Below are 11,795 nucleotides of genomic sequence, written 5' to 3' on the forward strand. Positions count from 1 at the left end.
ACACACAATCACCCCTGCCACACACATCACACAACCACACCACACACCCCACAGTCACATATCACACACACACAAACGCCACACAGACACACACACACACAGTAGGAGGTTCGCTGCAAGAACTGTCTTGGGAGGCTGTCTGGCCTGGCGCGGCCGGGCTGAACCCTCTAGGGCGAGCGTGAGCCCTATTGGTTCAATGGGTGTCATCTGTTGAGAAGATAAATTTGTTATTTTATGTTTGAAAACAGACATGGGATCTATGTTGCTCCCGTTGGTCTTTAACTCCTGGGCTCAAGGAATTCAAGCAATCCTCCCGCTTGGCCTTCCAAAGCGCTTGGATTACAGGCGTGAGCCAACGTGCTTGGCCATAGATGTTTATTTTAAATGCCATGATGTGCCTAACCTGCATTTATCAAAATAAACTAGGCAAGTAATAGAATGAACTAGTTTGTAAGGTGAATATTTTGCTCTTGAAACTACAGAAAAGAGATACACATTACTTTTGGAAAAAAACTTTATTAAACACTCAAGATTATTACTTCTCAAAATCACAGAAGGGTTTCCAAATACAAGTGTTAGAAGGAAAAAACAACAACAACGAAAAGCTAAAAGCCAATCAGAAACGAGTTCAGGAGTACAGGCCTGGAGGAGGGACATGGACAGCACATGGAAGGAGCAGCCACTTTTGGACTTCATAATTTGATCTTGTTGTGCCAGAATGCATGCTTTCTTTTATCCAAATGAGGAACTCATTTCAAATAGGGATTTCTTTCATTCTCCTGGATCTGAAATGCTTAGGGCTCTCCCTAACACCAACCTTGGGATTTCTGAAGTTATCCCAAATTTGCAATACAACGCACTTTTATGTATCTTCCAGTTGTAGATCGGAATAGCAAAAGTGAATGCTAAGAACAAAGTTTTTACCCTCCTAAACAAAGACGTTCCCTTCTAGACAGCAAATCTATCATAAAATGTCAAAACTAGAAGAGAGTAAAATGAAAGGAAAAAACCTAGAAAAATATCCTAAAATATCAAATGCAGTCATTTCTAAATATAATAAGCCATAAGTATAGCTTTACCTATTGTTCTTATTGTTCCTACACTGCTACTACAATGTTACATCAACTATACTGTTACCTTTACTCTCCCCAAATCTTGGTGATGAAGCCTTCTGGGTGTGCTTTCAATGTGCCAGAACCAGTAGGGCATTCCGAGGCTTCCCCATGTTTCCTCCGTTTATGCATAAAGCTGTTTCACTAACTTTCAGCACTTGTAAATGCTCTGAAAGCTGATCAGATACTACATTCTTGACTTAATACTTTGGTAAGCCTGGATATATATCTTTCTATAACCCTCACCTAATCTTTGATGTTACTGTAACCTTATCTTTGATTTAACCCATATACATTTACTCATCATAATCTTGTTTAAACTCATGCTACAAAACTGTAGCACAAAAAGAGATTTCTTCTCTTATAGTGCTTCAGGAAAATCAGCTCAGGGACTGCTGCCAATGAAAGTATAGGAGATTCTTTAAGCAATGTAACGCTTTATATGTGCAGACTCCCACAGACCTCACATCCAGGGCTCCCATCCTTCCCAGGTTCTGCCAAGGATGTTGGGGTCTGTTGCCTGGTCCATCAAGCACTTCACTTGAGTCTCTTCTGAAAGCCCACGCTCTGGTTCTCGGGCACGAACGTTGTGATCTTTGCTTCCTCGTGCCACAGCCACATAGTCTCTGAAGGCAGGTGCCTTCTCGTGGCCCAGAAGCAGCTCATCACTGGAAAAAGATGGAACAAACACAAATACACCAACCATGTGTTACTTTCCTTTGTTGTTTATATTCCCAGTGAACATATAAACCCATTCCCTACCTTATCAATCACAGAGTATTTTTTGTGCCTTATAACCTTGCAGTCAAAGACTGGATTTATAGGAAAACAGAACATGAATTATGCTGTTCAAGTTTCTGTGTGAAGGTACAGCCTCACTTCTCATGGATGAATTCCTAGGATTCACCTAGCAGCGGCACTGCTGGGTCCAATGGTAACTCTATGTCTCACTTTGTGAAGAACTGCCACTTTCCCACAGCAGCCGCACCCTTTTCCATTCCCACCAGCAGAGTTTGAGGAGTCGACCTTCTCTACAACCTCAACACTTTAAGATTCCTTTTTTAAAAAAATTTGGAAAAGTTTTAATAATTTTTGGTAGAGACAGGGTCTTGCTATGTTGCCCAGGCTAAACTTGAACTCCTGGGCTCTAGCAATCCTCCTGTCTTGGCCTCCCAGGTGCTTGGGATTACAGGTGTGAGCCTTTGCATCCAGCCCCATTTTAAAATTATAGCCACCTGGCCAGGCGCGGTGGCTCCCAGCACTCTGGGAGGCCAAGGTGGGTGGGTCACCTGAGGTCAAGAGTTTGAGACCAGCCTGGCCAACATGGTGAAACCCCATCTCTACTAAAAATACAAAAATTAGCCAGGCATGGTAGCATGCACCTGTAATCCCAGCTACTTGGGAGACTGAGACAGGAGAATTGTTTGAACCCAGAAGGTAGAGGTTGCAGTGTGCTGAGATCATGCCATTGCACTACATCCTGGGTGACACAGCAAGACTTCGACTCAAAACCAATAAATAAATAAAATAAAAATTAACAAACAAAAGCCATCCTAACCGTTGTATAGCAGTATTTCACTTGGATTTCCCTGATGACTAGTGATGTTGAGCATTTTTTGATGTGCCTATTGGCCATTTGTATATTTTCATTAGAGAAATGTCAGTTCAAGTCTTTTGACCTTTTTTTTTTTTTTTTGAGACAGGGTCTTGCTCTGTTGCCCAGGCTGGAGTGCAGTGGCACAATCTCGGCTCACTGCAACCTCCACCTCCCTGGGTTTAAGTGATTCTCCTGCCTCAGCCTCCCTACTAGCTGGGATTACAGGCGTGCGCCACCATGCCCGGCTCATTTTTGTGTTTTTAGTAGAGATGGGGTTTCACCATGATGGCCAGAGTGGTCTCGACCTCTTGACCTCAAGTGATCCACCACACCTGGCCAATTTACTCCTTTTTCTAAGTGTTTTATAGTTTTGACATTTAGCTCTTTGATCCACTTTGAATTAATTTTTGCATATGGTGTGAAATAGAAACCCAACTTCACTGTTTTGCCTGCGCTATTTGTTGGAAAGGTCACTGAATAGTCTTGGCACCCTTGTCAAAAATAAGTTGACAATAGATTGCCACTTACTATTACTTAATTCTAAAGTCCAACTTTTTTCCTTCCTATGAATCATCTCCACAAATTTCTATTTGCTTTAGACCTCAACAAGAATTTTAAAGCTAACCCAAAAGCCAAACCAAACTGGATTCTCATCTAACAAGCCCACACCATGCTTTTCCCACCTAGGTACTATGTCCATCAGGGTCAAATGCTCTAAAAAGTACAAAAGCAAATTTAAAACCTAAGTCTCATCATGTATGTAACAGTATTATGACAACTGTCTGGGAGTGCACCTTCTGTTTCTTCTATTGGCACCACTGTTCCAGGGACTGAGTGTGCCTGAAGACAGTGCAGGGGTCACGTTGCAGGCCTCGCTCTGGCTCTGGAGAAGTCAGCCTCTCTAAGCATGGCTTTGCTCCTCACTGACAGGAGAGAAGTCATGCTAACAGAATATCAAGTGCTCAGCACTTTGTACATATGTTGGTTCTTCGAGAAACAGTGGCATGTTGGTAGTCCGTTAGTTTTTTCCACATATAAAAATCTTACCAAGTAATGACTGCTGGATTGGCACCTGCTAACTTTCTCTTAGCGTAACATATTTTCTGTCGGGGATACCAATTTTTTTCAGTAACGTTTATTTCTTGAATCCATGATCCTCCTTTTTTCAGCATTTTTTGTTCAAAATTCTAAAAGAAAAGAATATGATTTTCCCTGCTTATTATAATGGTACATACACTCATGTTCAAACAGATTAAATCTAGTAATGATCTTAACGCAAACAAACATCTATAACCAGGAGCAGCCTTGCTTTCCTGTCCACAGCTACAAAGCTGTTCATATGGACTGCACAGTGCACACATCACAAGAAGAGGGGCTTCAATGGGGCGCTTATTTTTCCAAATAAAGTTTTTGCCTCTTAACTGTTTTTTTTTTTTTTTCCTTTTCCTTTCTTTTTTGAGGCAGAGTCTCTCTTTTGTCGCCCAGGCTGGGGTGCAGTCGCGTGATCTTGGTTCACTGCAACCTCTGCCTCCTGGTTTCAAGCCATTCTCCTGCCTCAGCTTTTCAAGTTGCTGGGATTATAGGTGTGCACCCAGCTAATTTCTGCATTTTTAGTAGACACGGGCTTTCACCACATTGGCCAGGCAGGTCTCCACCTCCTGACCTCAGGTGATCCTCCTGCCTCTGCCTCCCAAAGTTTTGGGATTGCAGGTGTGAGCCAGCAATCTTAACTGGTTTCCATGCCAGACAATGCTAAATACTAACTTTGAGATATGCTGTACAAAACAATGTAAATATTTTCATCAACACAACTGAATGCATTTCTATCATGCACGGGAGACAGCAGTTTGATCATGGGGACACTGTCACAAAAGTGAAAAGTGCACATGAAACAAAACCTACTTTCCAGTCAAAGGAGGGATCCTTGACAAACACATCCATGGTGTTGGTGAGCAGGCCAGGGTCTGAGCGGAAGGCCCGGAGCACGTGTACCATGACACTGTACATAAGGCCCATTTCTTTCATTGGTAACATCAGATTGATAAACTGGCGAGTTAGCCGAAAAGGCATCAACTCGGGAACCGGCAGAAACTAAACAAGAAAAAAAGCACGCAGCAGAATATGTAAGCTGGAACTCTCAAAGTACGGAGCACAAACAGCATCCTCTCACAGTTACTGTTCACATTTAGTAACAGTACACTTGAAATCAGACACATAGATGTGAGTTCTTGTGCTCCACAGCAACCACCTCACTGCCAAACCCACATGCGCAGGATAGAAAGCCACAGAGATTGAGGATGATTCAAAACATTCAGAGATTGACCAGAGAAAGGATCTGTATCACATTTTGTACAAGACATTTTTATTATGGGGCTTCATAAAACTTCCTTAGAGTCTTTCTTTGATCTGGGAACACATTCTACTCCTAGCTCTGATGATGTCACTGATCACCATGACTTCTGTGACCTGTCTGAACGAGGCTGAACGCAGGGATTATCCCTTTCTGCATTCAATGGCCATGAGAAAACCAACCTAACGTGTTGTTTTTCTTTAAAAACAGTCTATTTCTGGAGGGTGTTGAAAGTCCTATGACTTGCCTAGCCCAGGACCATGAGAGCATGGCGAGCGCACCTGCGTAGCAGATCCAAACGCATGACCAAAGTCTATCCCGATCATGCCGCCGGTCTCCATGGCCACCATAAAGTTGTTCAGGTGTCTGTCTCCGATGCCGAGGATCCAGTGGCTGATGCATATTAGAGCGTGAGAGCTGGCGAAGTGGGAGCGGAGAGCCAGGAAGGCCTCGGGGCTTGTACTCATCCTCACGAAGGCCCGCCTGCAAGAGAGACACGGCTGTGCAGCTGCTGTGACCCCGCTAAGGGTGAGGGCAGAAGGGTACTTACTTTAAGAGATCAGCAGGCACTTTACTTTCTCGTTTTCTAAAAGACGTGACTGTTTCAGTACGATTGGCTCCCCTATGATTTAATAATAGAAACATCTAATTAGAAAAATTTTCTCGTGACTTGAAATTTAAATTTTAAAACTATTTTTTATATTGAGACTCAAATATCAAATAACTAGATCTTAATGATCTCTCTGAGGCAAAGCTTTCTAGGAATCGAAAGAAAACATGCAACTTGAAGAATGAAATAACTAATACACAAATAAAAAGAAAAAAATGGCAGATTAGTGCCCTTAAATAAAAATACATAAATAAAACAAATGAAAATCAAAACCAAACTTACTTATACATTAGCATGTAAGCTCCAACATCATGTTTTCCTGACATTTTTGTCAGCCAGTCTCTATATTCACATGGTGGTGACTTGGGATCACTAATGAGTGAGAAGAGAAATAAATTGGAATTAGGAAGATTTTAGCATTATGTGATTTCAAAGGCAAAGCTCATCAAGAATTCACTGAAAAATAGTGAAGAGGCAGGAAAAAATATGACTTTTAATCATATTCAATATTAACACTGAACCCGTATTACTCTGGATCTTGGATTTCAGTATACCATTATTCATTCTTAATTATTCCTAAAGAACTCCAAGCTATTTCCTATGAAAAATTTAGGTACAAAACCATCAGATCCAATAAATTTCCCACTTCATATAGACAATAAGATGAACTAAACATAACTAGTTATTAAGCAGACATGCAATTCTGAAACTCTGACCTAGAAAGAAGCATAGCAAGAGGGCAACAGCACCACAGGTGGCTGCTGGAAGCCGCAGGACACATCAGACCGTGTCACTACCACAGCCAAAAAGCCCACACAGGCCGGGCATGGTGCTCACGCCTGTAATCCAAGCACTTTGGGAGGCCAAGGCGGGCAGATCACAAGGTCAGGAGATAGACACCATCCTGGCTAATTTGATGAAACCCTCTACTAAAAATATAAAAAATTAGCCTGCGTGGTGGCACGCGCCTGTAGTCCCAACTACTTGGGAGCCTGAGGCAGAATTGCTTGAATCTGGGAGCTGGAGGTTGCAGTGAGCCGAGATCACACCACTGCATTCCAGGCTGATGATAAAGTGAGACTCCATCTCAAAACAAACAAACAAACCCGTGCAGTTTTGCTGATGATGGATTATGTCTGTTTTTATCCTTATTTAGACCACTGCCACATCTTTTTCTTTTCTTTTGGAGACAGAGTCTTACTCTGTTGTTCAAGTTGGATTGCAGTGAAGTGATATCAGCTTACTGCAACCTCCACCTCCTAGGTTTAAGCAATTCTCAAGCCTCACGCCTCCTAAGCAGCTGGGATTGTAGGCGCCTGCCACCACGCCCAGCTAACTTTTGTATTTTCAGTAGAGACCGAATTTCACTATGTTGGCCAAACTGGTCTCAAATTCCTGACCTCGGGTGATCAGCCCACCTCAGCCTCCCAAAGTGCTGAGATTGTAGGCATGAGCCACCATACCCAGCCAGTGCCACATCTTTCTTCACATTTCCAATATGTAGATAGACACACAAACCATAGTAAGTATGAGAAAATTTTTTTTCTTTTTCCTCCAATAAGCCTTCTGCACTCCTATGAAAAATTATTTTCTTTCTTTCTTTTTTTTTTTTTTTTTTTACGGAGGCTGAAATGCAATCGCGTGATCTTGGCTCACTGCAACTTCCGCCTCCTCGGTTCAAGCAATTCTCCTGCCTCAGCCTCCCAAGTAGCTGGGACTACAGGCATGCGCCACCATGCCCAGTTAATTTTTTTTGTTTTTGTAGAGACGGGGTTTCACCATGTTGACCAGGATGGTCTTGATCTCTTGATCACCCTGCTTGGCCTCCCAAAGTGCTGGGATTATAGGTGTGAGCCACTGCGCCCAGCCAAAAGTATTTTCTTAAATGACAATGGATGCTTAAAGTGAATTGAAAAGCTGTTTTCAATGTTTCCTAGAAAAAAGGTGGTTCCTGGGCAGTGGGAAACAATGTGATATGGATATGTTTAGGTACTTTTGTGTGGATAGCTTTAACAAGTTTTCCCAATAAAGTCTAAAGACAGAACAGTTTCACATGTGACTTAGCAATTCAATCACTTCAGGTGAAATCTTTTCTGAGTTGCCACAGAAGTTAATTTCATAAGTAGTCCAGTCCATCTTAAAATTCTCTCCTCCTAAACTGAGATGAAAATTCTTAGGTCATAAAACTGAAACATGCTGAATTAAGAAAAAAATACCAAGTATTTTAATAATGAGTATCGGAAGTGCCCTGTAAAAAGGCAGTCGGAAGTTATTTGCATAATTCCATATCTGAAAAGGCGCTTTCGGCTCTTCCAGTACCTATGTTCACCTTGTGCAGTTCCATGCTACCACCCTGTCCCACAAATGCAGGCAGGTACCATAAGACAGGCAACACCTGCTCAGCATCTCCACTGCCAGGACCAGATCTGGAATTTGTGAGACTCCAGGAAGCAGCGGTCATCAGTTCCCCTTTCTTCCAGGGAAAGTAGAAACAATTCTAAGCAAATACTCAAATGCCTATTTAAATACTTTCAGGAAAGAATGAGAGGACATAAAAGAGAAAGAAGCCCTGAAGCTGTTTCTGACCATGTGGTCTTCCTTCATCCCATAGCTCATCACCAAAACCTGTCAACTCTGGTTATCAAAACCTGTCAACACTCAAAATGCTTCTCATGTTGTCCTTATTTTTCACTTTTTTTTTTTTTTGAGATGGAGTTTCATTCTTGTTACTCAGGCTGGAGTGCAATGGCGCGATCTCGGCACCGCAACCTTCGCTTCCTGGGTTCAAGCAATTCTCCTGCCTCAGCCTCCCCCGAGTAGCTGGGACTACAGGCGTGCGCCACCATGTCCCACTAATTTTCTGTATTTTTAGTAGAGACAGGGTTTCACCATGTTGACCAGGATGGCCTCGATCTCTTGACCTCGTGATCCACCCGCCTTGGCCTCCCTAAGTGCTAGGATTATAGGCATGAGCCACCGTGCCCGGCCCTTATTTTTCTTTACATAAATAAAAGGTAAATAAAAAAACTTCTGGTTAAAAAATATAAGTTAATTGTAGAAAACTTGGAAAACTGAGAAAAGGATAAAGAAAAATAAAAAAGCATCCATATCATAACCTAGAATTAATTGCTAATAATCCCAGCTACCCCACTTTATAGGCTGGGTGACACAGGACAAGTTACTTGACCTTTCTGGGCCTCAGGGTACTCATCTGTACAGAAGTGATAATAACACTTACCTTGTAGGTCGTTGATGAGAATTAGTTCATACACTTTAAAAACTGAGAACAGTACCTAGCCCACAGAAAATGTTTTACTACGTTATCTGCTTATCTTATTATTATTTATTTCCTTCCACAATTTTTCACCCGCCCCCCAAAGTTAATATATATTTTGTATTATGGTAAAATATCTGCAACTACTGGTTAGCAGCCTGCACTCCGTTTGGTTTACTGACCCAGCCAGCAGACTTCGGGGCAGGCAGCGTGGGCTCTCGACCGCGCCTGTCATGGCCCCGACCTGCCACTGGAGAAGTGAGGGGAGGCGACTGCTGGGGGAGCAGGGCGTGTGGCCGCCCTTACCTCAGGTAAGCCGCCTTCTCCTCTTGTGACATGGTGTTCAAAAGAAGGTCCTTCAAGGTAACAGTATTTTCAAGCCACTCAATTAATCCTAACCTGAAAGGGAGAATAAAAAGTTAACGAGTAAACCCAAACTGCTCTTTCTTCACTAGAAAAACAGTCCCGTGGACGCCAAGCAACGTGCAGCACCCTCCTGGCTGGGAGTAGCCTGGCAGTTACCTGGAGGTCATGGGCACCACGCTGTAGGTCCTCAGCTGCAGGGCCCTCTGGCTGCAGGCAGAGTCTCTGGCCAGAATCCCATTCATGACCTGGAAGAGCTGCTCTACGCGCTGGTCCTGCCGTAGGTCCTCGCCACCCTTCACTAGGAAAGGGTGCTCCGTCTCATCGTGGCCACGGATGATGATGCGCTTGGGCCTTCTCATAGACGCCATGACTGTCACCTTCAAAAATCAGAATGTCACCTCACGGCACAGGCTAGCCGCTTGTCAAACTCAGAGGGAAAAGCCAGGCTGGCTGCAAGCATTCCTCTGAGGGGCCACCCTCTAAAGACAGTGCCAGAGAGGAGCACAGCACCGAGCCCAGCAATTAATTTCTGCTACCTGCACGTGCCTGACTGCTGTGCCTGCAGAAATGTCATATTCCTGATTATAAATACTTAATAACCACATAAATATGAATGTGGATATCCTTAGCAACCAGCAATAGCCAGCACGTAAACTTTCTACAGTAAGCTATGCTACACACACACACACACACACACGTGTGTGTGTGTGTGTGTGTGTGTGTGTGTGTGTATATGTCCATTATAGTGGACACTCACACACAGCTTACTCTTTGAATTTATGACATCTTAAATAGGACTACTGTTCAAACATTGGAGACATTATATTAAGAAATGTTCTTTACATGTACCCCAGAACCTAAAATGCAGTAATACACACACACACACACACACACACACACACACACACATATATATAAAAGAAAAAAGAAATTCAGGGCTGGGCATGGTGGCTCATGCCTGTTAATCCCAACATTTTGGGAGGCCGAGGCAGGTAGATCACTTGCAGGCAGGAGTTCCAGACCAGCCTGGCCACTGGCCAACGTGGTGAAACCCGTCTCTAATAAAAATACAAAAATTAGCCAGGTGTGGTGGCACACACCTGTAATCCCAGCTACTTGGGAGGTTGAGGCATGAAGACTCTCCTGAACCCAGGATGTGGAGGCAATGAGCTGATATTGCGCCACTGTACTCCAGCCTGGGTGACAGAGTAAGGCTCTTAACACACACACACACACACACACACACACACACACACACACACACACACACAGAGTAAGGCTCTTAACACACACACAGAGTAAGGCTCTTAACACACACACACACACACACACACACACACATATTCAGTAAATATGGTAAACCCCATATATTTGAAATCAACATGGGCCGTTGTCTCTTTTTTACTAAAGGCAAACAGATCATTCTCGTATCTGAAGGACAATCACCAGGATGGGGACTGGGTTGCACACCTTCACACCTACCCGCTCATCAAAACCGGCGATTCGCACATGGTACTCTGGCAACGGCTTTCCCCTACCGTCATATTGACCTAAAACAAACCAGAGCCTTGCTTAGGAACAACTTATTAGACAACCACCTGTATTTTAAAACATGCCTCCTGATCTACTTTTTAAAAAGTCAATTTAACATGATAAAAATTTTTAATGAAAGTTCTCATTTAGAGGTAAGTTCTCATTTAGAGGACATTAAAAAATGGTATTTCTCAGCTTGACTGATTAATGAAAGTTAGCTCACTATTTTAATAGCATGGACAAATCCTAAATAGAAAAAAATAATACACTGACTAAAACACTGTATATCTCAAGGAAAGTCAAGCTGCACATGACAAGGCTTACGTTTAAATGTTTTTCTTGAAATGGACTGTATGCAACCGCACAGTCATTATTAATAGCAAAGAAAAGTGTTTCTCCAAATATGTTTTTTCTTATACCCACTGGAATGAGAACATGAATAACCAGATTAAAACATTTTTTCCTCTGGCAAATTTGGGGTAAAGAAAATGAAATGTACACAGGTTTCCTCTGGAAAAGTCATGCCTTGAATTCTGGCCAATTTTCTGTGCATCTCTATCCTTAATATCACAATCTTTTTTCCTGCAGGTAAGTGACTTATCATTAATATATAAAAACAAACAAACAAACAAAACTTGTCACTTTAAGTGGAACTGTGTACACATCCCAGGAAGCAATCTGCATCTATACCTGTATTATGTTTCTGAAGAAAAGTAATTCAGGAGCAAAGCATGAATATGTTCAGAGGAAATCTATGATCGCCGGTTACCATTATTACCAAACGAAAATCTGAACACTTGTCAGGATCAGGAATATAAAAACTAAAACCTCATTAAACATTTAGTAATGTGTACTCATAGTAATCATGAATTTTTTAATGATGAAAAATTTGGTGAATTTTAAAATTCTTTAAAAAAAGAGGTAACTGTCCATATCCCAGTGGCACTATTCCA

The 11,795-nt window shown here is 42.4% G+C and overlaps 1 protein-coding gene across 3 annotated transcripts in view; it reads right to left on the reverse strand.

The window, feature by feature from the left end:
* Positions 1-496: 496 nt before the first annotated feature.
* PRKDC (protein kinase, DNA-activated, catalytic subunit) overlaps positions 497-11,795 on the reverse strand; it is a 186,211-nt gene continuing 174,912 nt past the window's right edge. Inside the window, exons 78-87 of one of the 3 annotated variants that reach the window (XM_017516404.2) lie at positions 10,792-10,859; positions 9,466-9,686; positions 9,250-9,342; positions 5,952-6,041; positions 5,610-5,681; positions 5,341-5,542; positions 4,612-4,800; positions 3,757-3,896; positions 1,575-1,780; positions 497-980 (exon numbers count right to left, since the gene is read on the reverse strand). In XM_017516404.2, coding sequence (XP_017371893.1) covers positions 1,576-1,780; positions 3,757-3,896; positions 4,612-4,800; positions 5,341-5,542; positions 5,610-5,681; positions 5,952-6,041; positions 9,250-9,342; positions 9,466-9,686; positions 10,792-10,859 — 1,280 coding nt within the window. In that variant the 3' untranslated portion in view covers positions 497-980; position 1,575. Of the gene's footprint in view, positions 1,781-3,756; positions 3,897-4,611; positions 4,801-5,340; positions 5,543-5,609; positions 5,682-5,951; positions 6,042-9,249; positions 9,343-9,465; positions 9,687-10,791; positions 10,860-11,795 lie in introns of all 3 variants that reach the window. The other 2 variants (XM_037734203.1, XM_017516405.2) reach the window with 2 other exon arrangements.

Source organism: Cebus imitator, unplaced genomic scaffold (assembly GCF_001604975.1).
Source record: "Cebus imitator isolate Cc_AM_T3 unplaced genomic scaffold, Cebus_imitator-1.0 Scaffold584, whole genome shotgun sequence".
Classification (NCBI taxonomy): domain Eukaryota; kingdom Metazoa; phylum Chordata; class Mammalia; order Primates; family Cebidae; genus Cebus; species Cebus imitator.